This window comes from Orycteropus afer, unplaced genomic scaffold (assembly GCF_000298275.1).
Source record: "Orycteropus afer afer isolate SDZICR_OR568_19922 unplaced genomic scaffold, OryAfe1.0 scaffold00111, whole genome shotgun sequence".
Lineage (NCBI taxonomy): Eukaryota > Metazoa > Chordata > Mammalia > Tubulidentata > Orycteropodidae > Orycteropus > Orycteropus afer.
Window position 1 is genome coordinate 2,394,817 of NW_006921698.1, and position 26,580 is coordinate 2,421,396.

At 34.6% G+C, this 26,580-nt stretch overlaps 1 protein-coding gene across 1 annotated transcript in view; it reads right to left on the minus strand.

Moving 5' to 3' along the window:
- The window catches only part of MDGA2 (MAM domain containing glycosylphosphatidylinositol anchor 2), a 1,222,586-nt gene that overhangs the window by 62,817 nt on the left and 1,133,189 nt on the right, over positions 1 to 26,580 (minus strand). The window contains 4 exon segments of the mRNA XM_007943667.2: positions 2,226 to 2,384; positions 2,834 to 2,989; positions 11,347 to 11,367; positions 13,191 to 13,368. Coding sequence (XP_007941858.2) covers positions 2,226 to 2,384; positions 2,834 to 2,989; positions 11,347 to 11,367; positions 13,191 to 13,368 — 514 coding nt within the window.

Sequence of the window (26,580 nt, forward strand, 5' to 3'; positions counted from 1 at the left end):
AATTAGAATTGAGCTAATTATACTTTTATAATAAGATAGTAATCTCATGACACAATAAATGTTTGTTCATTGTGTAGACAGCAGTTTTTTCTCACAGTTTATGCTATAGTGATCCCCAAACTACGTTTATAGCTATTTGTTTTTTCCAGTTCATGTTCCGTTTCTCATTGATTTTATCCATTCTGAAAGATGTGACAAAACTAACCAATCTCAACATCAGTGGTCTACATATCTTATTTACATGGTCCTACCTAGCAATCTTGCGGGAATTACAAAGACTATGACTAGAAAAGTCATACCAAATAATTCACTGCATCGATCATAATTCACTGTGCTCATATTTTGCCTTTTAGAAATGTACCCTCTTGCATACAGTCAAAATGCTTTCCTTTGTCCTAAAACACTGCCTTTTTCCTTATGTAGATAAAGATCCAGAATCCCTTGTCCAACACTGTGGGGCTGGATATGTTTTACTACTCAGAATTTTATCTTATTCTGGAAAGTCAAAATAGAAAGTAAATTGCATATTATATGATATCTCTTGGAAAGATTTGAAGCAGAATTCCATATAAATATCTTTCCTGCAAAGGACATAAATGCTTACATTAAGTAGGATACAGAGTAGTATGGTCCTGTATTGCTAACAAATGTAGAACAGGCCAGCACATACTGCCAAATGGTAAGAACAGCAACACCACCACCACCACCACCACAACAACAAACAAACACACTCCTGGTGTTCCTTGTTTTTCTGGAATTTGGAATTATACCTAAAGAATTGTCAGCATACATTAACATTCCACTCTTTGAGTTTTAATAGATCCACTCAGCATTAACTCGTATTCTATCTGGCACAGTTGTGTGTTTACTTAGTGAGCCCCCATTACAATTTGAGGTCTTTATGAGCACGGAGTGAGTTTTCATGTTTGTATCCCTTTCAGGACCTGGGACAATTCTTAAATCCTACTAGGTATGTTTGACTTCATAAAAGAAGAAAAAAAAAATCACACCAATATTTAGACTTGATGAGTACTAAAACTTTTCCCTCCCAAATATGACAATAATCTTTTTAATCATCATTAATATGCATTGTGTCATCATTCAAGCAGCATTCTTTGAAAAGAACTAGCATAAATTATAATACTACTAATTGCACAAGATCTGTCTTATAAAGACTGTAATGTCTCTGAGTTAGGATCCCAGTGAGGATAGATAATGTTCCAAAATTGTCTAAACCTAATCTAGATTTGAATATTAAGAAAGAATGGTTGGACGATTTTTAACATTTTATTTTGAGATGTATAAGGACATTATTTAACATATCAATGAAGCCATTCTATGACTAAACTTGTTTTTATGCTGTGTTTTTGTGAATTTTCTTTTTTTTTAAAAAAAGTTATTGGTTTAATTTTATTTATTTTGTTGTTGAGAATAACCATAACCAAATCAACAGGTTCTACATGCACTACTCAGTGACACTGATTATATTTTCGAGTTGTGCACCCATTCTCATCCTCCTTTTCTGAGTTGTTTCACCCTCATTATCATAAATTCACTGTCTCCTAAGCTTCCTTATATATCCTTTCAAGTTGCTGTCACAACTTTTGATCCTATATAGATAGTTTTTAAAATGGCATGATGGTTCAGGCAGACAGACATTTTTTTTGGTGTTTTGGTTTGGAGTTTTAGGGTCATGGTTTCATGCGACATCCCAGTTGATTTTCCTAATAACATGTTTAGTGCTTCTGTTCGATCTCCTAGTTTGTTGCATAGTGCCTGGGGTCTTAATGTTTTGCAAGCAGCCATCTAAGACTCAAAAAATGCCTGCAGCAATAGAGGAAAAAGAAGAATCAGGAATAGGACAGGATATGGAATATGTGGCTAGTTGCCTTCATCAATAACTACCACCTCTGCCATGACACCCAAAGAACTGGATTACACGCAGCCACAGTTACTGAATATTTTGACCAAGGATTCTACACAGCAATCCTAGTCAAAAGGAGAATATTCAGAACAGAATTTCAAATTTTCCTGGACTCCAGACTTTCTGGAGCCATGAAAGCTGGGTGAATCCCTGGAACTATTTCCCTTAAACCAAAATTATGCCCTGAAATCTTCTTAAAACCAAATAATTGGTTAGCTTAACTAGTGAAAAATGTCTGTATTGAATCCTTTTCTTCTTATGATTTAACTTTGAAGGAACATAGTAATTCTTGCCATCTTACCTATATGTTGTCCATACATGTGATAAAAGAAGCTGAAACAATATGCAGTGTTTGTAGGTCCATAAGGGTTTTTGGGAGCTATGCTGAAAACAGGGCTGAGAAGTCTAGCCTTTTCACCTTCCAATCTTGGCCGAGATGTCTCAATGTACATATAAAAACCTTTAAGAATTAAAGAGTTTAAATAGTATTATTAGGTAACTTGAAATTTTAAATCTGTAAGAAGTTTTAAAATTTTCACAGGAAGTAAAGACAAATAGAAGGATTTGCACTTTATTTAAATAATGTATGTATGTATACATAATTCATGGTTGCTTTAATATAATAGTCTAAAGGAGAAGCGATGCACATAATTAAAGATACAATTGTTAAAATATATATATATAAATCAAGACCAAATTAGAAATTTAGTCTTGAATTACCCACCAAACATATGTTTAATCTTTCAACTATATAGGTCATGGAGTTCTGAGAGAAAATTGATGTGTAAAATTTTGAAAATATCTAATTAATACTGTATCCACAAATTTAATGTTTCATATCAATAACATTTTACAAAATTCAAGGCTTGCGTATGGTTGCTATGAACACAACACTTCACAACCTCATACCTTCTTTGGAGCCACTACGATCAGCATTCGGTCCTGTGTTAGGAGTATATTTTGTATTTCTTGTTGCAGTACTTTGTTTTGTCCAGTCAAAATTATCTGTATCATCTTGAGTGAATAAACAAATGTTACCATCTTCAAATCCACAGTGAAATTCTCCTGTTAACACATTAAATTAATATAAATATCACAATATTCATATAACAAAATGTTAAAGGATTATACAGCAGTGATAATGGAACATCACCATAATGACACAAGAACAATAAAAATGCACAGAGTTAACACTAAACATAAACCTATTTCAATTTGAATGCAAAAGAGTAATTGTTGTTGTTGTTGTTATGTGCCGTGGAGTCGGCCCCGACTCATAGCGACCCCTCCTTGGGTTTCCGAGGCAGTATCACTACGGAAGTAGGATTGTCCAACCTTCCTTCCGAGGAGTGGCTGGTGGGTTTGAACCGCCAGCCTTCTGGTTAGCAGTCAAGTGCTTTAGCCACTATGCTACCAGAGCTCCTAAAGAGTAATTATGATATGTAAATCCATCTTTTACTTAATAGTTAAGGCCTCAGCCCTTTTCCCTGAAATATCCAGACAACTAAAATTATAGACTAATTAGTGTTCGAATGATGGCTGAAGAACTCTCACAACTTTCATTTTGGAAATACAGAAATAATCATAACAAAACTGTCCATTGAAAATTATCTTTATTAATTTTTCTGACAACACTTAAAGATCTATACTTTGAATGTATAATTTTTATACAATGCCTATAAGTGCTTTCATGTATACCCATTTGTATATGCAAATGGAAATTTGCATATGGTAAGATAATAGAAAATTATTTTTAAAAGTAATCATCATTCATAATTTATGTGAATATGCACTTGTCAGATGCTTGAAATTCACTTGAAATGAAGTACACTGAAGAGCCTTTATAAAGATCCATAGAAGGATTAGAGTTTTTTGCATGGTTATTATATGTTGAAAGAGCTTCAGTGGCGTAGTGGTTAAAACATTCATCTGTTAATCAGAAGGGTGGTAGTTTGAACCCACCAGCTACTCTGTGGGGGAAAGATAAGGAAGTCTGCTTCTGTAAAGATTTACAGCCTTGGAAACTGTATGGGCCAGTCAGTTCTACTCTGTTCTACAGGGCACTATGAGTTGGAATTGACTCAATAGCAGAGGTCAACAGTAGTAGTACCATACGCCAAAATCAGACTCAACATAAGTTCAGAGTATATTTCTTCAACTGTCCCTGAAATGTGGATGGTTGCTGTGTTTCTTGATATTAAAAGGTTCCTTATTGGAACCTACCTTACTTGAAAAACAGGCGTAAATAGAGTTGATACCATCCACAGCACCAAAAACTGAGCAGTGTGTAGCTTTATTTGAGAAAAATACAGTTCATATTATTTCAGTGAACTTCATACAACTCTGGAAATCACTGTAATCCTTACTTATAAGGGTCACAAAGAAGACAACTTTGGCTAAGGTGAACTAACAAACAGAGATGTCAAAACTGAATTCAGATTACCTAGAATTAATGGTGTATACAAACAAAGAGGAGAGACTCGTCTTAGAGTTCCAGCCTCATCCCCTAAATAGTTAGACTTATCCAATATTCTTGGAATAGAGCCCTTGGGGTTGGGATCATGCTCTTACATTAATCAGAAACTACCCATCAGCCACTCCTCAGCAGGAAGACTGGTCAATCTACCTCCGTAAAGATACCGCCTCGGAAATCCAAGGAGGGGTCACTATGAGTTGAATTAACTCGACGGCAGTGAGCTTTTTTTTTTTTTTTTTTTTTTTAATTATTATTCACACTTACAAATAAAAGTAAAACTAAAGGCTTTACCTTTTAAATTTAAGAAATGTTTTGCTTTTGTTTTCAGATTAAAGACTTGATGCCTTTCTTCAATTTTTATATATTCTGTATACTGAGAAGATATGGTTGCAGGGAATATAAACTTTCAAAGGATTCTAAATCAGTAAATTTATGGACAAATAATATTCCAAGTAAAAGGCTTATTAGTGACATATTTATGCCATCGATCTCATAATAAATAAGCCCAAGACCTTTAGATGCTATCAATTGAAGATATAAATTTGGTGACACAGTGTGTTATATGCATTCATGGATACTCTAATGTCTTTTAAGCACAATCTGATACCTCTTCACTTGCTACTTTGGGGTTATGACAATTTCATAAGGGTGTTGTTTGATTTAAAATGTTTTTAGTTTCATAATTACATAGATACATAAGTAAGCTGTAAAAGAACAAATTTAAAGATTGATGACTTCAGTGTATAGACCTGCTACCAAATCTTATTACTTTCATGTTATTAAAAATTGTGTGTAATAAACTTTTATAAACCAATTAATTATATATTTTTGTAATTTTGTATATTTATTTAAAAAAACAGAAAAATGTTATCACTGAAAAAGGACAAAAAAAAAAAAAACCCAAACTCACTGCCATTGAGTCAGATCTGACTCATAGTGACTCGTCCTTGGGTTTCCAAGGAAGTATCACTATGGAAGTAGATTGCCCAATCTTTCTTCCAAGGAGTGGTTGGTGGGATAGAACCCCAGCCTTCTGGTTAGTAGTCAAATGCCTTAGGCACTTTGCCATCAGAGCTCGCATAAAAGGACAAAGTACTTTTAAAATCTAAATATACAAGTTATTTAAAGTACAATTAAGCCACTATCCAGCTTACAGAAACCTAAAAAAGGTTAGGGATGCCTAAACTGTTTCATAATTTAGTTTATTTTATAAATGGCAGATAAATTGCTTGCAATATTCTTAAAGGTAATAAAAGACTACAATTATTGAAATCAAAACAACAGCAATTTGCATAGCTCTTCATTACTTCTTGGGACATACATCTCTACAATGAAGAAACTTATTACTGAAAACATGTTATGAAAAGTTGAGAGGCAAAATGGAAAAAACATCACAAAATTAAGGACAATAATAATTTTATAATTATTTTGAGATTATATGAGATAACTATAAATATCTTTAAAGAAAAGTAAGTTCACTAGAATGAAATATATTTTGATAATGAAAATGTATTGATCTACAGAAAATTATCAAAAGTTATTGTAATATTACATAGTAAAAGATATCACAAGATAGAAAAGTAATAGTGTCCAGGATTTTCACAAAGATATGGATATGAAGATTGAGTTGGTCTTGAATTTTTCACTAGTTTTCTAAAATACAGCATGATTTTAACTGAGTTCCAGAATACCACAGAAATAAATGACAAAATTTCAAATATCCTGTATTATATGGTCTCTAAAATTTTGCTTTATTTCCCTGATTCTTTCATAATATGGAGAAGAAAGAATTACAACTCAGGGATGAACAACAATGGCTGTATTGCCTAATGACCCTCTTCTGCCCACTTATTCTCTTGAATTGTTCCATACCCACTGCCATCGAGTTGATTCCAACTCATAGGGATCCTGTAGGCAGAGTAGAATTGCCCCATAGGGCTTCCAAGGCTGACAATCTTTATGGAAGCAGACCACCTCTTCCTTCTCCTAGAGTGGCCGGTGCGTTTGAATTACCAACCTTTTGTTTAGCAGCTAACTATTTAACCATTATGCCAACAGAGTTCCTTGTTGTTGTTGTTGTTGTTATGTGCCGTGGAGTCGAACCCGACTCATGGCGACCCCTCCTTGGGTTTCCGAGGCGGTATCACTACGGAAGTAGATTGCCCAACCTTCCTTCCAAGCAGTGGCTGGTAGGTTTGAACTGCTAGCCTTCTGGTTAGCAGTCAAGTGCCTTAGGCATTATGCTATCAGAGCTCCTCAGAGTTTCTTAGAACCTGCAAAAATCTAACCTTATATTAAAAATAAAAATACTAATCATGGACTGATATTTTAACATGAGTTTGTATAGTAAATCCTCTCATTAGTTGAAAGTTAATTTTGGGAGATAGGAAGGTTTTCATGCATGAGACTATTTTCAGAAAAAAAGATGTATATCATATTATAGCCTCTAATATAAAGGGAAAAAATAATTTTACAGAAGTTTAAAAAATGTAATAATTTTATGTACTGCAGAGCTTAAATCAGAACAAAGAGATTATTCAAAATTTTAAATCTTCTTTACAAAAAGAATTGCTGGAATATTTGAGAAACACAAGAACTAATTTCAGTTCCACTTTTCTTTTTTTCTTTTTTTCATTTCAATGGTTATAGTCTAATCACATATCTACATAGAGCCAGTAGGTATCAGAATGGGCTCAGTAAGTTTGGCTTTTGGTTTTGGCGAATTACAGACGCTGGCTTGTACGTTAGCTCGAGGCGCTATTCCTGAGGAAGTGACAGGGCAGAGCATCGGAGGGTCCGGGAGAACTGCCGGTTCTCACCAGGACTGTATACTGTAGCTCTTCTGGCAACCAATCATATTTATTTTTCAGATGAAAATTGCAATGAACAAGTTTTAAAAATTTAAAAAGAATATCTTCTCCTTTTGATTTAAGAAATAACATTTTTAAAGGTAATGAAGAACTAGGCTGACAAATGTCATTGATTCATTCTTTTCACAGATATTTTAAAAATAGATATTTGAGATAGATTCACTTAAAGAATACATATTGGTAAATCATAAATGTTGCCAATATAAAAACTCTCATATAACATTTATTATCATATTAAATATAATATATATTTAATATTTTATCATGAGAATATATTTTATACAAACTATATAATTGAGCCAAAATATATTCTGAAGATTTTAAAATTTAATATTATTAATAGAATCATCTTTTCAGGGGGAAAAACATAAAAGCCTTTTCTTCATTAAAAAAAAATTACTCAGAATCATAACAGAATTATTTAGAATCTTTAATGGCATTTTTTCTTAATTCAGTTTTTTTTTTTTCTTGAATTGCTCAGTTTGCACGTTCTCTTCAACTTCATTAACAATATGATTATGGGGAAGTATGTTTTAATATAACATGGAGATTAAATAATAAATATATTGTGACTAATTAAAATATTATAGTAAAACCCTTTGAACAGAAAACAGGTTTGCCAGGGAATGAATGGAGTGAAGGAAGGTTTAACCATATATTGTATGGGTAGTATGATGAGTCATAGAACTCCGGGTGATGCTTACACGAATACAAATTTGTCAGCACTTCTTACAGAAATGCATACACAAAAGGGCAAATTTTACTATATGTAACTTTTACCTTAATAAATAAATTTCAAAACTATTATAGCACTTCAGGAGAAATTATGAGGTAAAGGCTATATAACTGAGAGGGGAAAGTGAACTTTCCATAGAAAAATATCCAAAACAAGCCATCGTTTTTTTTCCAAGATAGGCCTATTTTTCCTCTCTTTTGGAATAATGTCTACCCAGTTTATTGAGAGCTGGAATGTGTAAAGAATGACTTTGTTTGATAAAGCATTTTCCTTAAGTTTTTTTTTTTTTTTCCAGATCTTAAGGCAATAGGATGGTTCAGTAAATCAATTACTGAGGGAGAAAGGAATGTAACTCTCAATAACATTAAAAAGAAAACTACCCTTACTAAGTTAGATAATTCACTGTGTCATTTTTACTAAAACTATTCTGAACAAGTTGCAGTCATCTACCACTTTAAAAAATGAAAACATACACAGCCAATGCATGGCATTATACAATGTTGAAGATTATTTTTAAAATAGAAAATCCAATCTATTTATTAGCTACATGTAAGACAGCTGGTGAGATAGAGAAATTGGTTACCATGACTTTAAAAGATCTATATCGTATTTGTTGTTTCTTAACAACTAAGAGTAAAAGAAATTCAAGATCCAGGAGCATCAAAGCAAATTATCAAAGCTTTCCTCCAAGATGAAACTCAAGATTTAAAGACCCATTCAAAGTCTAATTATTATTGCCCAGCCCTAGTGCACAGTTCTGTACCTTCAGAAAATCATAGTCCAGTTACACTGATCTGTGCTGAGTTATTATCTAAACATGATCTTCATTCAAATGGCTGACATGCTTCTCCCCACCTTTTTTACCTAAGAGGCCATGATTCAACTTTCGGCACACAGTTCAAATATCATCTCTTCTGTACAACTTCTTGATTGCTATACATTAATAGTAGTATTACAATAAAGTTATCTGTTAGCAAATTTTTCCTTTCCCATATGTTTATATAGTGCAGTGCCTAAGGCACCTGACTGCTAACCAGAAGACTGGTGGTTCAAACCCACCAGCCACTCCTTGGAAGGAAGATAGGGCAATCTACTTCTGTAGTGATACTGGCTCAGAAACCCAAGGAGGGGTCACTATGAGTCGTGGCCCACTCGATGGCACATAACAACAACAACAACCATATGTTTATACATATATTTTGTTTTTCAGAGGAGTGCTGGTGGTGCAGTGGATAAAAGGCTTAGCTGCTAACCTAAAATTAGCAGTACAGATCCACCAGCCAATCTTTGGGAAAAATATGTGGCAGTTCCACTTCTGTAAAGATTACCGTCTTAAAAACCCTATAGTGCAGTTCTACTCTGTCCTGTAGGTTAAATAAATGATAAAAAATGATAAAAAATGATAAAAAAAAAAGATAAAAAAAAGGTAAATAAATAAATGAGTTGAATCAGCTTGACAGAAGTTTTCTTATTGCTTTTCAGCATGTAAGAGCCTGTTCAGTTTCTTTTTATATGAATTAAAATGTAACTCTAATCTTCTCATGACAACTCCTTTTAAACATTTATATTATAAGTACAGACAGAGGAATTGTAATCAATGATTGTAATTAAATATCAATAGTTATCTGTGTAGAAGCCATGGACAATATGATTTATGGAATTAATTCATCTTGAAACTGTCATTTATTTATTCTTTTAACAAATGATTATTGAGTACCTGCTAAATATGAGATGCTGTGCTAGACACAAAGATAGTGAGAGATGGGGGAAAATTGACACAGATTTAGCTTTTGGATCTTGGAGTTCACTGGGGAATATAAACATACTAAATAGTTATAACATAGAAGAAGATAAATTGTTATAAGAGATGAAAGAGGGAAGATTTAGTCGAGGAAGAAGCATTTGTGATAAAACATTTACCCTCAAGTAAATGTTTACCTCAAGTAAAATGTTTACCTCAAGTAAAAACTTAGCCTCAAGTGTATTTAATATCAACACAGGATTATTAATATGATCTTTATTAAAGGATTATTGTGGTGACTAAAAGGCCAATGGGTGGGCAAACAGCTTGGACTTGACTACTAATCTAACAGCTGGCAATTCAAACAAAACAAAGGCACTGCAGAAGAAACACCTGGCATTCTGTTATTATAAGGATTACAGCCAAGAAAACCCTATGAAACAGTTCTACTCTGCAACTCATGGGGTGGTCATGAGCTGGAATTTACTCCACAGCAATAAGTTTGGGTTTTGGGGGGGTATGTGTCATCTAAATGAACTCTTATGCATGAACCAAACCAAAACCAAACCCACTGCGGCAGAGTTGATTCTGACTCATAGCGACCATATAAGTTTCTGTAAATTTTTATAGAAGCAGAGGCTCATCTGTCTCCCTAGAGCAGTTGGTGGATTTGAACTGACAACTTTTGGTTAGCAGTGTGTGCTTTAACCACAGTGCCACCAGAGTTCCTTTTATGGTATATAAATAATAAAATCTATACCATTATTATTAGAATTTAGATATGAAGAGAAGATGAAAAGCAGATCTTTAGTAGGAAATACAGTAGAAACAAAAGTTACATAGCTTTGTCTATATTATATAGTCAGCGAAGGGCCACTGCAGAATAGGAAAGAAAATAAAATGAGAAAAAAGACTGGGACTTTTTTTCATGAAGTAGAGGTGATGAAGAATGTGAAATGTGGGGTAGAAGTAGGGGTGGAAAGGTCGGTTTTCATTGTTGTTCTAGCCAAGAATTATATATTCCTAGATGGTAGCATAGTGGCTAAGGCACTTGACTGCTAACCAGAAGGCTGGTGGTTCAAACCCACCAGCCACTCCTCGGAAGGAAGGTTGGGCAATCCTACTTCCGTAGTGATACTGCCTCGGAAACCCAAGGAGGGGTCGCTATGAGTCGGGGCCGACTCGACGGCACATAACAACAACAACAACAACAGACAAAAAACAGTCTGACTCGACGGCACATAACAACAAGAAGAAGACAAAAAACAGAAGCCGAAAAATCAATCCTTAATTTTAATATGAAATATTATCACCAAGAGGATGGTAAATAGAATATCTTCCTTCTCATAACTAATCAGGATAGGGAGAACTGTTATTACATCATTTAAACGTTTCAAATACCGACTTTCTAAGAGAACAGAATCTTCTATGAGCAGTGTTGAAATTCCAATGGAAATTCTAATACAGTTTCTAATGCAAATTCTAATCCATTCTATTTTAAACCAAGTAGAACAGTTGCTAAATAACCTTTGGATATTTATATATTTTCTAGTTTTCTTAGTTGTGAAAAGCATACTTTTAATATGAAAGAATACTTACTCAAATGAGGATTTACAGGAGCTATAAGAAAAGCAAAAAGTAAAGTTAGCATGGCTTAAATGTCTTTTATAAATAAAAGTCTAATCAATGTCTCATAGTTCCTTACCAAAACGTAACAACATTCCCTACTGTGGATATGGAGAATTATATCTACTATCCATTTTGTTCTGGAGGATTGAATAAAATCTACTTCAGAGCTCAGCATTAAGGGTCTTACAGTACCCAAAATATCAATAGTAAATAGTATGGGAGATTTCTTAATTTTTCAAGAAACGGAGTTATTGTCCTTTTACATCTTAACTAGTTCTAAACCAAATAGAGAAGTCAAACTGAGGTTGAGAGTTTGTCAAACTAGAATCTAGATGTTTTAACAATGAACCCAGTTACCCAAGGGAGAAAATACTTTAGTTTTTTCTGTTACTTATTTCTGTGAAGAAGAACTTGGTGCATACAAAAAAATAAATCAGTCCTCCTCTTAAGTCACAATGTGTGATAAAACAAAAGTTACTTCAATGTCTCTGCTATTTTGTTTAATCACATTAACACACACATGCACACAGACAGCTTTCAAATGAGAAGCAGTATGTCATGTGTTTCTGTCACCAGAGATTTGTCTCAAAAAACTAAATGTGTTTGCGATATAAGATGTCAATTGATTTCTACCTAAAGAGGAATGAATACTTTGAACAGCAACAAATATATATCTAACCTAAGACACAAAATTACATCTGTATATTATTGATTAGGCATTTATCACCCTGAGAGAACATTCCATGCTAGATGAAGGAGAGTATTATTGTAGTCTCCTGAAATTACAATGAGCAGTTATTTTACCTTGTCTATGCTGTTATTATTCCTCATGTTTGCTATTAACCATTTTTATTAAACTTGGACATTACTGTTAAATTATCACAAATAAGCAAAACACACCACATATACAAGTAAGTATGTATATAATTTTAACATTAACACATAGATAGGTGTTAACAAAATACGTATTTTCTCAATCATTTATACAATTTCTACAAACAAAATGTAGACTATTCCCATTATGTTAGATGCTATCTGATCCTGCATTCCTCATTTCAAATCATGACATTACTAACATATAGAAGAGACTATACATTTATTAGCATCACAACAATCCCTTTTCTTGGAAAATATCCATTTATTTAAATATGATCAACTGATGTTTTAAAAATTTCTATATGGTATTTTTCAAAGAAGGATCTTTGAATTACAATTTAGTTCTAAGAAAAAGTCACTTCTACAAGTAACTTGTGAACAGAATGAATTTTAATTGAGCCTTCTCCTATAAAGTTTTAATGTCAAAATTCACTACAATTAAAATAAACCTTGTAATATTTGTCAGTTCTAAATATTGGAGTGAGATTATTTTTTCAGCTTCTTTCACTTGTACTTGCTTGTCTAACTTCTTGTATGTCCTTTTACACCACTAAGTTACGCTTTACCCAAATCAAAATGATATAAAAGTGATTTTTAATTAAAATGTTTAAGGTTTTAATAAATATGCCTCAGAATGTACATATAATTAAATATATTTAGGACTAAATGATATATTTATTTTCCAGACCAGGAATTTTGCTGATATTAGCATCTAAGTTCAATGTTAATTAAAGCATTTTTCTATATCTCTATATTTGTAATCATATATTACAATTTATGATACGTAACGTATGTTTTTGTCACATAGCTGATGATCCAGAAAGTCAATATGCTAAATTTAATTTTGCATCTAAATTTTGTCATTAAGTAATTGCAAATTATATGTACTAGACAGTTTAATATGCAAGTAAGGATTTTTAAATAAAAAAGTTACTTACCACTATATTTTATGACACGAATTGTTGAATCTCCTTCCCCAAATTTGGTAAGAGGGGTTAGTCGGACTTCATAAGCCTCTGGTTTAATTAGTTCAGTCAAGTTATATGTTATTAATTCTCCCTTTTGGATATTCCCATTTATTTTAATCTCCTGTTCCCACCAACGCTGCTGTCCAGCCTGAAATCAAAGGAATTATGTAGTAATGTTTTCTTTGTAGGTATTTAATGTGTTATAAGATAATAGAAAAAGAAGGCAACCTGAAGTTGTATTAAATAAGAAAGTATATTATACTATATAAATAGCTTTTATTAAAGTTCAAATTTCTACAATTAGGAAATAATTATCAAGTTATCATAGGATAGTTTAACTGCCTACATACATTTAATATGTTATCCAATATTAAATAAAGTAAGAAAATTTAAACAAGTATGTTTACTAGAAGTTTGGAGAGACATAAGTTTAATTACTTCTTAACATATTTATGACTTATAAGACCCTTGAATATCTGTACTATCTTTATTATATGAATAAAAATATTTATTACACACATGACAATTCCCAGGGAGTATTCTAGAAATTAGTGGTAAAAAAATAAACAAATGAACTTAGAGTCAAAGTCTTTAATTTCATCAAGATAAAAACAAGCCTATTAAAAAGAGAAACATAATAGACAAGAAAATAAGTATATAATTTAATATAATTTCAAGCCATCAACTATTCCACAAAGAAAAAATGACAAAGGGATCAAAGATGAAGTGGAATGTGTTTAAGAACTTTTTTACTAAAATGATTAGAAAACATCTATATGTAATTAATTCTCCCTTTTGGACATTACCATTTATATAAGAAAGGCAAAAGCTGCCGAGAGGCTATAAAAGGCAAGGCTTGGCATTTACTAATGGATTTGACAAGATGGAGATCAACAGTGACCTTGAAATAAATGATTCTAGCACAGTAGTTAGTAAGGAGCTCTGCCGGTGCAGTTCATGGGCATTTGAATGCTAAGCAGAGGATGGCAGTTCAAAACCACCAGCAACTCCATGGGACTATCTCCTGCCGTAAAAATTTACCACCTTGGAAAACCAATGGAGGTCACTGTGAGTCGGAATCAACTCGCTGGAAGTGAGTTTGGTTTTTTGAGTTAGTACAGTAATGAAGAGGAAAACCTGATTAGAATAAGTTAAAGGAAGACTAGGTTCCACGTCATAGACCTACATACAAAACACATGCCCAGACAATTTTAAAGGATAGTTAAACAAATGTTTAAGAAACAAATAATCTAATCCTTTGTAACATATACTAAGGAACACATAAAGCTAATTATAAAAAAGAAGAAAATTAGCAAGTAATTTCATTTAATTTGAACCAAAATCTATCAAGGAATGTACTAGAAAGGAAAATTACATATATCAAACTACATTTATTAATATATAAATAATTACATTAATGTCACATATAGTTTGATTTATCTTGGGAAAGCAAAGATGTAAGAATAAGCTAACATTAAGAAGTATGTTAATATGCAAGTAGTCCCTGACTTAGAACGTATTCACATTACGAACTCTACTTATTACCGTTTTGTTCTTTCTTTTTTTTGGTACCTCTTATAGTTAGTAATATGTTGTAGTGTGTAAGTTGCTAATGTTATCATTCTCAGATGTTCACTGGCAGATATTCAGTTTTTTGATTTACTGTTCAAAACATTAATGGACTTATGAAGGTACTGATAATAAAAGGCAATAATAAGGAAAACTAAAAAAAAAAATGAGGTATTTGACTTATGAAAGAACTGACTTACAAGAACTGACAGAACAGAATACGCTTGTAAATTGGGCATTTTGTTGTTGTTGTTATGTGCCATCGAGTCGGAGTGACTCATAGCGACCCCTCCTTGGGTTTCCGAGGCAGTATCACTACGGAAGTAGATTGCCCCATCTTCCTACCTGTAGTTAAAAGGAACTCCCACTCACACCAGGAGTAACACCAGTTGCTGTGAGTCAGTTCTAACTCAAGGTGATCACATGTATTTCAGAGCAGAACTGAGCCTCTCAGGGTTGTCAATGGCTGCAATCCTTCAGAAGCGGATTGTCAGGGTTTTCTTCCATCGCACCAGGGGTAGATTTCAACCACAAGCCTCTTGGTGAGAAGCTGAGCGCTTAAACCTTTGTACCAAGATATGTAAGAAAACTGACAAACTTTGGGTCCTGTTTATAAGAAAATTCTTAACAAGCTAGGAAAAAACACTAATAATTGAAAAAAAAAAAAGCATTGTATATATAATTGAACTAATTATGTGTGTATATTTGTGTGTGTATGTGATACCTTAATCAAGTTTTCTGGATATAAAATAAATTTTAAAAATTCATCATAATTCTGTAAACCAGCAAAATAGTTTAAAATAAAATGCATAATTTATGATAGCAAGTTACAAATCTATGAATTACTTATAAACAAATGTAACAAAGGGCATGTAAAAATGTAAAAGAATAAATCTAAAACTCTAGTGAATGAATTAAAGTTAGACTTCAATAAATGGAGGAATATGATCTGTTCATGGATGGGAAGACTAAATATTAATAGATGACAATCTCCCCAAATTAATCCATAAATTAAATAAAATTCCATGCAAATTCCTAAAATGTTTTATGAAACTTGATTCTAAAATTTACATAGAAAATGGTTAAATTTGGTGAGGAATTCTTTGCCATAGGAGAAAAACAGGGGTGGGGTTGGATTACAGGTAAAGGTTACAATATGTTTACAAAAATCCTCAGTGTTCTGTTTTAGCTGTTTGCATTCTGCCATTAAACTTGTCCACTGAAATACTAAATTTGAGTTTTATATTTTTATTTCCAGAAATTCTATATTTAAAAAAAACTTATGTAGTATCATTTTATTTCTTCTTCTCTGCAGACATTTACAATATTTTTTTTTTATTTATATAAATATTTTAAGCACATTGCTAGTTGTCAATTCCAACTCATGGTACCCCATGTGTGTGATCTAGAACTGCTCCACAGGATTTTCCAGGCTGTGACATTTTGAAAGCTCACTGCCAGGCATGTCTTCCTAGGCACCTGTGGGTGGGTTGAAAATGCCAACCAATACTTGAGAGCTTAACCCTTTGTGCCACTCAAACACCACTGCAAACTTAATTGCCTTACAATATGTGTCTGATACTTCTCCTATCTGAAGTCTACAGTTCTCATGGAATTTTTTCATTGGTACTTACTTGGTTACTTTTACTATGTGCTGATCACTAGCTGAAAATATTATCATTTGGAGTTCTTTGGAGTGTAGTACCTTTGATTCTGACATGTTCCAAAGAGCATCATCAGTCCAGTTTACTTTGACTGTGAAACCATCTGGTTGCTCACATTAAAGTGGAGAGGATTCCTTACCTTGGATAAACCTTGGGTTTTTATTTCTATCTGTTCCACCATGGCCAAGCTATAAATAAAGTTTAAGTTTGTCATAGTTGTAAATATCTAAGGACAAAAGCAGGTTGAACAGGCTATTCCTTTTACTACTCTGGGTTCAATTAACCCTTAGATTTTTATTTGGCAATGTCTTACTTTCTGAGGCAATCTTTAAATATTTTTAAAGGAAATTATGTACAAGATCTAGTCAGTTGTGTCTTTCTAGACACTTTATAAGACAATTATGCTTACAGTGGGTTTAGCTTTCTACTACTGGCTGAAAGCTTGGTTGTTTGAACTGACCCAGGGGTACCTAGGAAAGCAGTCCTGATTGTATATTCCAAAAACAACAAACTCACTGCCACTGAGTCAATTCAGACTCATAGTGATCCCCACTGGGTTTCCAAGGCTGTAAATCTTTATAGAAGCAAACTGCCTCATCTTTCTTTTGTGGAGCGGTTGGTGAGTTTGAACTACTAACCTTTCAGTTAATAGTCAAATGCTATAGCCAGTATATTATCAGAGCACCTTATATATTATGTAGTCAATATACATATGACATAAGGAGTTCTGGTGTTGTAGTGGTTAAGGTACTTGGCTTCTAACCAGAAGGTCAGCAGTTCAAATCCCCAGGGGCTCCAGGGAAGGAAGATGAAGCAATCTACTTCTGTAAAGATTTACAGCCTTGGAAACCCAGTGTGGGTCGTTATGAGTCAGAACTGACTTGATAGCAGTGTTTTTTTATTTTTTTTTTCACTTTTTGGTTTATATCTATGAGTCGGGTCCAACTCGATGGCAAATAACAACAATCTATCATAGAGTCAATATTTCTGGAAACGGAAATGTTAAATATGCACTATTACTTAAGGACTAGAAAATGATTAAATAATGGAATGGAAAAGAAAGCCCATATATGAAACCCTCATATAGGACAAAATAACATTGCTGATAACACAAGAAAAGATAAACTATTAAATTGCTTATGTATATACAACAAATATGAATTAGATCCTTAATTTAAATCTTTTACTATAAAGTCAGTCTCACAATAATCAAATACCTGAATATAAAATGCAAAATTTAAAATATTTTTAAAAATATGGTAGACTATCTCTATGACTTCAAGAAACTCATAGTGGATCTGATTCATAGCGAACTCTCCTTGGGTTTTCAATGCGGTATCACTACAGAAGTAGATTGCCAACCTTCCTTTCGAGGAGTGAATGGTGGATTTTAACTGCCAGCCTTCTGGTTAACAGTCAAATGCCTTAGGCACTATGCCACAAGAGCTCCCTTAGTTTAGTTTTTTTTTTTTTAATCTCTATGACCTCAAGTAAGGTAATATTTTCTTCAGTACAACATAAAAAGCACAAATCATAAAGCAAAAAAAGACTGATAAATTAGTGAATATTAAACCTAGAAAATGCTTCCTGTCAATATTGTCCATTAAAACAAGCAGAGATTTGGAGAAAATACTTGAAATATGTACAGTTAAGCAGAAAACACTAAAAACTCCCACAATTCAATAAGAAGACCAATTCAATAGCAAGATGAGTCAAAGTAAGAACAGGCATTTCACAGCTGAGAAAACACAAATGACTAATTACATAGTAAGAGAAAATACATAACCTTATAATAACACAAGAAAACAAAATTTGATACCATAAGGCTATTTTATATCATCAGATGTACAAACACTCACTGCAAATAAAATAATGAGGTTTAGTAATTTTTAGATGTGTCAAAAACTGGCCAGGGTTGTTGGTGGTGGTGATTGCAAGAATTTACCCTAATTACCAGTTAACAATTTGATCTGCCAGTTTCACGAATGCAAGTAGGCTTGAGATTACTAGGTCCGGGACAACAGATTCATAAGTTGCCAAGCACAGCCTGATCTTTTTGCACTGGTCCCCTAACCTCCCAGCTCCACACGGGTGATGTGGAAGGATTCAAGTAGACGTGGCACATCCACCGAATTTTCCTCACATCTGAGGTGCCCCAAGTTAAATAATCCTGAGTATTTTATAATGGACAGTAAGTGAACCTGCCCAATCATTTCTAGACCACTTCATAGTCATTTCCCAACCAGTGGTAGATACTAAACCAAAAAAAACAAACTCACTGCCGTCAAGTGTGTTCTGACTGATAGCGACCCCTCCTCGAGTTTCCCAGGCAGTATCTCTATGGAAGTAGATTGCCCAATCTTCCTTCAGAGGAGTGGCTGGTGGGTTTGAACTATACCATCAGAGCTCCTGTGTTAGGTACTAGTGATTTCTTTGAACACTTCTACATTGATTACTCTCTAACCTGTAGTTTCAGGTCAGATAACTTTCTTTGTGTGTGTGTGTGTGTGTGTATACACACACACACACACACACACACACCCCTATTGTGTTCTTGCTATGTTCCAGGCTGTATGTTAACTCATTATTATATTTAATTCACCACAACCCCCGGAAAGTAGGAACTATTTTAGCCCTGTGTTAGAGATGAGAAAACTGAGACAGACAGAGGCTAATGTTACTCTCCTGAGGTTGCACAGCTAGAGAGTGGCAACTCCACAATTCCAAATGACTATTTCTGGCCTCACTTTCAGTTTTTTTCTTCAGAGTTTATTAATTCCTAAATTGTTTTTCCAGAACTGTTATGTTTAGCTATAACACACTTATATTATAGCACTGTTTGTATGCACGTGTGTATCTACGTTATGAGCCAGAAACAACATATTGACTCTTACACTTCCAATGCTCACCACAGCATCTGGTTTTTAACTTAAAAAATGATATCATCAGTTGAAAGTATAGGATATTTAACTGGCCCCCAAGGAGTGTGGCAGGAAACTCAACTTATTTCAATGATGCTCATATAGAATCATTAAATTTACACACACCAGTAAAGAATCACTTAAACCTAATTTCACAGAAAGAACTTTAATCTAGCAGAGATTATACTGTCTCAAAACCAAATCAAACCCATTGTCATCAAGTAAAATATCAACTCACAGAAACCCATAGGAGAGAGTAGAACTTCTCCAGAGGGTTTCCCAGACTGTAAATCTTTACAGAAGCTGACTGCCACATCTTTCTCCAGCAGAGTAGCTGGTGGATTCAAACCAACAACCTTTTGGTTAGCAAGCAAGCAATTAACTACTGCACTACTGAGACTATTTTTTGCAATAATACTGTTGATGTTGTTACTTGCCATTGAGTCAATTCTAACTCATAGCAACCATATGTACAAAAGAACAAAACATTATCCAGTCCTGCACCATCCGCACAATCATTGAAATGTTTCAGCCCATTGTTGCAGCCATTGTGTCAGTTAATCACTCTTCCTCTTTTTTCACTGACCCTCTACTTTACCAAGTATGATGCCCTTTTTCAAGGACTATACCTCCTGCTAAGTTGTCCAAAGTACATGAGCCAATGTCTTACGATGCTCACTTCTAAGAGCATTTTGGCTGGTCTTCCAAGACAAGTATGTACATTCTTCTGGCAGTCTGTGGTATATTTAATATTTTTTTTTGTCAACACCATAATACAAATGCATCATCAATTCTTTGATCTTCTTTACTCATTCTCCAGGTCTCATTCATATGAGACAATTCATATTGCCTAATACATCTGACTGCTGACCAAGAAGCTGGTGGTTCAAACCCACCAGCCACTCTTTAGAAGAAAGATTGCACAATCTACTTCCATAGATATACTGCCTTAGAAACCCAAGGAAGGGGTCACTAAGATTCAAATCGACTTGACAGCAGTGAGTTTGGTTTTTGGTTTTTGATGAGGCAACTAAAAATACTATGACTTATATAAAGTACACCTTAGTTCTCAAAGTGACATCTTTCAAGTACTTTCAAGAGTCCTTTTGCAGCACATTTGCCCAATGCACCATGTCATTTGATTTCTTGACTGCTGCTTCCATGGGCATTGATCATGGATTCAAGTAAAATTAGATCTTTGAAAATTTCAGTCTTTTCTCCATTTATCATGATCTCATTTATTGGTCTAGTTGTGAGGCTTTTTGTTTTATTTATGTTGAGATGTAATCCATGCTGAAGGCTGCAGTCTTTGACATTCATCATAATGTGCTACATTCACTTTCAGCAAGTATGGTTTTATCATCTGCATTTCACAGGTTGTTAATAAGTCTTCCTTCAATCCTGATGCCAGTTTCTTCTCTGTATAGTCGAGGTTCTTGGATTATTTCCTTTGCATACAGACTGAATAAGTACGGTAAGAGGATACAACCCTGAAGCACATCATTTTCTGATTTTTAACCATGCAGTATCCCCTTCTGTTTGAATGACTGCCTCCTGATCTATGTAAAGGTTCAGCATGAGCACAATTAAGTGCTCTGGAATTCTCATTCTTTGCAATGTTATCCATAATTTGTTATGATCCACCTAGTTGAATGCTTTTGCAAAATCAATGATACACAGGTTAACATCTTTTTGGTATTCTCTACTTTCAGCCAAGATCCATCTGACATCAAAAATGGTATCTCTCATTCTACATCTTCTGAACCTGGCTTGAATTTCTGGCAGTTTCTGTCTATATACTGCTGCAACCATATTTGAAATACCTTCAGCAAAATTTTACTTGCATGTGATATTAATGATATTGTTCAATAAATTTTCCCATTCTGTTGAATCACCTTTCTTTGAGATGGGCACAAATATGGATCTCCTCCAGTTGGTTGTCCAGTAGCTGTCCTCAAAATTTCTTGGCAAGGACAAGGGAGTTTTCACTGTTGTATCTCTTCATTGAAAGATCTTAATTGGTATTCCATCAATTCCTGTAAATTGGTTTTCAACAATGCCTTCAGTGCACTTTGGACTTCTTTCTGCAATACCATCAGTTCTTGATCGCATGCTCCTTCCTAAAATAGCTGAATGTCAACCAATTCCTTTTAGTACAGTGATTCTTTGTATTCCTTTCATCTTGTTTTGATAGTTCCTGCATTGTTCAATATTTTGCCCATAGACTCCTTCAATATTGAAAGAATTGAATTTTTACTTCAGTTCTTTAAACTTGAAAAAGTCCAAATCTTTTCATATTTCATTATAATACCTTACTTTGTCTTCCGGAGCCACCCTTTGAAATCTATTCAGCTGTTTTACTTCATAATTTTTTCCATACAGAGAAAAATGAGGTACTCTGCTTCAGTAAAGATTTACAACCTTGGAAACCCTATAGTAAGACTGTCACATCTTTCTTCTGCAGGGTGTTGTTTAAGCTTTGCCATTTTCTCCATCTGAGTAAAAGTTAAGATGAGAGCCAGAATTTTCCAAAGTGGCTCATTGAAAACCAGAGGCTCATCTAAGAGAGGCAGAGATAACACACTCTGCCCAATTCTTCGACAACAAAGACCCAGAAAAACAGAGAGACAGATGCAAATAATGATCCTAGGATTCTGAGCATCAAATGAAAGGGTAATTAGATTGAGTGCTCATTGGAAAGGGAGATGGACCCAGGCCAGTGACTCGGGAAAGAAAATAATCTGGACCAGCCCAAGTGTCACTATTTTAATAACAGAGACATCAGATGTGGATGAGGAGAAAACAACTTCATAGAATCCACGTGGTGATAACAACACAGTGTAGACATATTGGAAGGAATTCAAGATGAACAGATGATGTTTGGGAGATGGGAGAGGAGTATGCAGGGAAGTGAGTCATATTTATAGTGACACAGGTGGCCACACAATGAGGAGAGAGCCAGAAAAAGGGAATAAAATAACTCACCACTAGTAGATACTGGAGCTCTGGTAGCATAGTGTCTAAGGCACTTGACTGCTAACCACAAGGCTGGCAGTTCAAACCCACCAGCCACTCTTCAGAAAGAAGGTTGGGCAATCTACTTCCATAGTGATACTGCCTCAGAAGGCCAAGGAGGGGTTGCTACGAGTTGGGTCTGACTCAACGGCAGACAACAACAACAGTAGACACTAGTCATTTGGCCTAAGCACCTACATAAGGGAAAATACCTGTGTTGGGGATGGTTAGAGAAGCTAGGCTCAGGACAACCTCTTGCTTGACTGAACCTTGGCAAGAACTGGATAAATCATTGTGTGCACACCCAGAAGGGTATCAGACTCATGCCATGAATCACAAGGAGAACTACCCTCTACACTCTAACAAACACACACCTTTCCTGCACCTGGGGATAAATATTCTTTCCACCCTCACTAACTCAGTGTCTAAAGAAACCCTGCCCTCACTCTCCCAGATCCCTGGTCACCTCCAGGACAATCCAGCCACTCCCAATAACTTGTCTCTAGCAGACAGAACCAGGGTCTCAAGCTGGCTCGTCCGGTGCCTGAGGCACTGACAGACTTTTTTTTCACAACAAATGCTAGAGGCACACCTCTGCAACTTCCTCTCTCAGAGGCGCCCACTCATGCCAGGCACTTCCAACTTCTGCTAGGACAAAGGCCTTTGTTGGGACAGTTGGAGAAGCTAGTCTCAGGGTAGCCTTTCACTAGAGTCTGGGCAGGAGCTAGATAAATGGCTGCATGTTCCCAGAAGGTGCCAAACCCATGCCAGTGAATTGCTACTGGTGAGCTATACTCTTTACTCCAAACAGACAGAACTGGGAGCTGTGCCTCTCCCTTCCTGTGCTTGTGTCACTGGTTGATCTTTCTCACACTGAACACAAGACATACACACCTGCAGCCTTATCCCTTCAAAGTACCCATTGTATCAGGTTGTTTTCACATCTTCAAGCATAAGCCCTCATGGATCAGTGGTTTGCACCACAACTGCCTACTTCCAAGGCTGCCATAACTAGAAAAAGTTCTTCCTCCTCAGCTTCCTAATTTTTTCACTTTTCTTCTTTTTCTTATTTTTTCTTCCTTTTTACCTGTTCATTTTCCCCCTCTTCTTCTTCTTTTATTATTACCAAGATATCTTCTCTTTCTTGTTCTCCTTGTCTATTTTTTTTTTCTTTCCTGACCCATCCAACAGAGGGAGGACATTATCTCTCCACTAGACTGGCATATGTACTGCACTGACCATCTCACCAAACAGACAAACACCACCAGCAGCTCCTGCATCACTGGATCAATGAAAGATAGTGGACAACACCTGGTCATCAACTGCAGCTCCTCTTCATAACAAACAGAGACCCACACCCACATTCCTACCAGCTAGTCCACCAATTCAGAGATAGCTGAGGAGTGCTGCCAAGCTAACAACCAGAGAGGCACATCTGCCCCACCCATCCAGATATACTGAAACAAAGCAAAACAAATAAACAAAAATGGCAAAACAAACCAACACATAACCAACAAATAAAACAACTTCAAAATGTCTCAGAGACAACAAAAAACTTCAATTCAAACAAAGAAACAGAAAAAAACAAAGCAGAATAACATAGTGGAAGCAAATGACCAAAATAAAGAACTAAGAAACTTTTCTGAGCAAGTACAGGTAATACAACTATCTGAAGAAGAGGTCAAAAGATATTTGTGTGTATATATATATATATATATAGAGAGAGAGAGAGAGAGAGAGAGAGAGAGAGAGAGAGAACATTCCAAGAACTCAAGTTTACCATAAACAAAAGCAAAAGAAGACAGATTCTACCCTTGAAGAACTCAGAAAAGCAATACAAGAGCAAAACAACAAAATGAATGAACAATTAGAATCATACAAGAACAGCAATTAGAAATCTAGAAGATTAACACTAAAATTATGGAGATAGTTAACACATTGGAAGGACAAAAGAGTAGAATTAAACTGGCTGAGGAATGTATTAGCTAGTTTGAAGACCACCCTTGACACCAGCTTGCATGAGGAAAAATCAGGGAAAAAAAAAAAAAAAGATTGAAGAAAACCTGAGTTACATGGGATGATATCAAGAGAAATAACCTATATGTGACTGGAATTCCAGAATAAGAGAAGGAAAAAATAAAACAAAACAAAACAGAGAAAATTGTCCAACACCTGCTAAGAGAAAGCTTCTACATATTCTGAAAGATGAAAAATATGTATCCAATAAGTTCAATGAACCCCATACAAGATAGTCTCCAAGAGAAAATCACAAAGAAACTTCAAAATCAAACTTTCCAAAATCAAAGACAAAGCAAGACTCTTGAGAGCAACTCAGAAAAAATGAAATGTTACCTACAAAGGGCAACCAATAAGACTAAACTCTGTTTTCTCTGCTGAAACAATGTGTTCAAGGAGGCAAATATATACAAAACCTTGAAATTAAAAAAAAAAAAAATGCCAACCAAGAATTATACATATCCAGCAAATCTGTCCCTCAAGTATAATGGTGAATTTAAAACATTCCCAGGCAAACAGAAATTAAGGGAATTTGTAAAAACAAAACCAAGGTTATAAACCAAACTCACTGCAATCTTGTCAATTCAACTCATAGGGACCTCTTCTTGGGTTTCTGAGGCAGAATCTCTACAGAAGTAGATTGCCCAATCTTCCTTCTGAAGAGTGGTTATTGGGTTTGAACTCCCAGCATTCTGGTTAGCAGTCAAATGCCTTAGGCACTATGTCACCAGAGCTCCCAAGCTTATAAGAAATGTTAAAGAGAATCCTTCCGACAGGAAACCAACAAGAGAAGACAACAACCTACCATTAAAACACATTATAACACCAACCAGAAGCCAACCCAGAAAAATAATTCTCAAAACTAAAATAAGCTTACAAAATGGAAACTAGAAAAGCAGAAGAATCAATCTGTATATGACAAGAACTACATAGCAAAAAGAAGAAATAAGTGGTACAATTACAGAACTTCCATATGGAGAGAAAGTCAGGAAGATATCAACATACAGACTGCTCCAAACTTAAGCCAAAACCAAACCTACTGCCACTGAGTCAATTCTAATTCAAGAAGACCCCCATTGGGCATACAAGGCTGTAAAACTTTATGGAAATAGATTACCTCATCTTCCTCCTGTGGAACAGCTGGTGGGTCTGAACCACTGACTTTCTGGTTGGCAGCCAAATGCTTTATGCACTACACCACTAGATGTCCTTGTTCCAAACTTAAGACAATAAAAATTTACTTCAGGACCACCACAAAGAAAATTTATAAGCCTATTCATCAAAATAAGAAAGAAGAAAATCACAAGGACTTAGTAAACCCAAAATCAATAACAAAGAAAAAAACAATAACAAAATGAACTCTAATTCAAGAGAAAGAGTGGCAGATTGGATAAGAAACCAAGATCCATCAATATGTTGCCTACAAGAGATTCACCTTTGACACAAAGATAAAAAATAAATTAAAAATCAATGGTTCAAAAATATGTAAATCTAATGGTAACACAAAAGAGCAGGATATGCAATATTAATTTCTGATAAAATAGCTTTCATGGTGAAAACCAGCATAAGGAACCAAGAAAGGCATTGAATGATAATAATAGGGTCAAATGACCAAGAGGACATAACCACAATAAAATCTATGAACCCAATGAAACAGCTCCAAAATACGTAAGACAAGATTAACTGAATTGAAAGGAGAAATAGACAATTTTAAAATAGTAGGAGACTTTAATACACTAGTTTTGATGAAGGACAGAACAACTAGGAAAAAACTCAACAAAGATACAGATCTCAACAACACAATCAACCAACTTAACCTCACAGACATACATAGAGCACTCCACTCACAAAAACATAACACATATTCTTTTTCAGTGCATATAGATACTTTTCCAGAATGGACCATACATTAGGCCACAAAACAAGTCTCAATACATTTAAAAACATCAAAAGACGACTAAACATTTTCTTAGATCACAATGCTATTAGGAATTAATAATAAATAGAGGAGGGGAAAAATGAAATACATGGAAACTGAATAAAACAGTCCTCAAGAATTACTGGGTATGAATAGACACTTCTCCAAAGAGGATATTCAAGCGGCCAACAAACATATGAAGAAATGCTCACGATCATTAGCTATTAGAGAGATGCAAATCAAAACAACAATGAGAT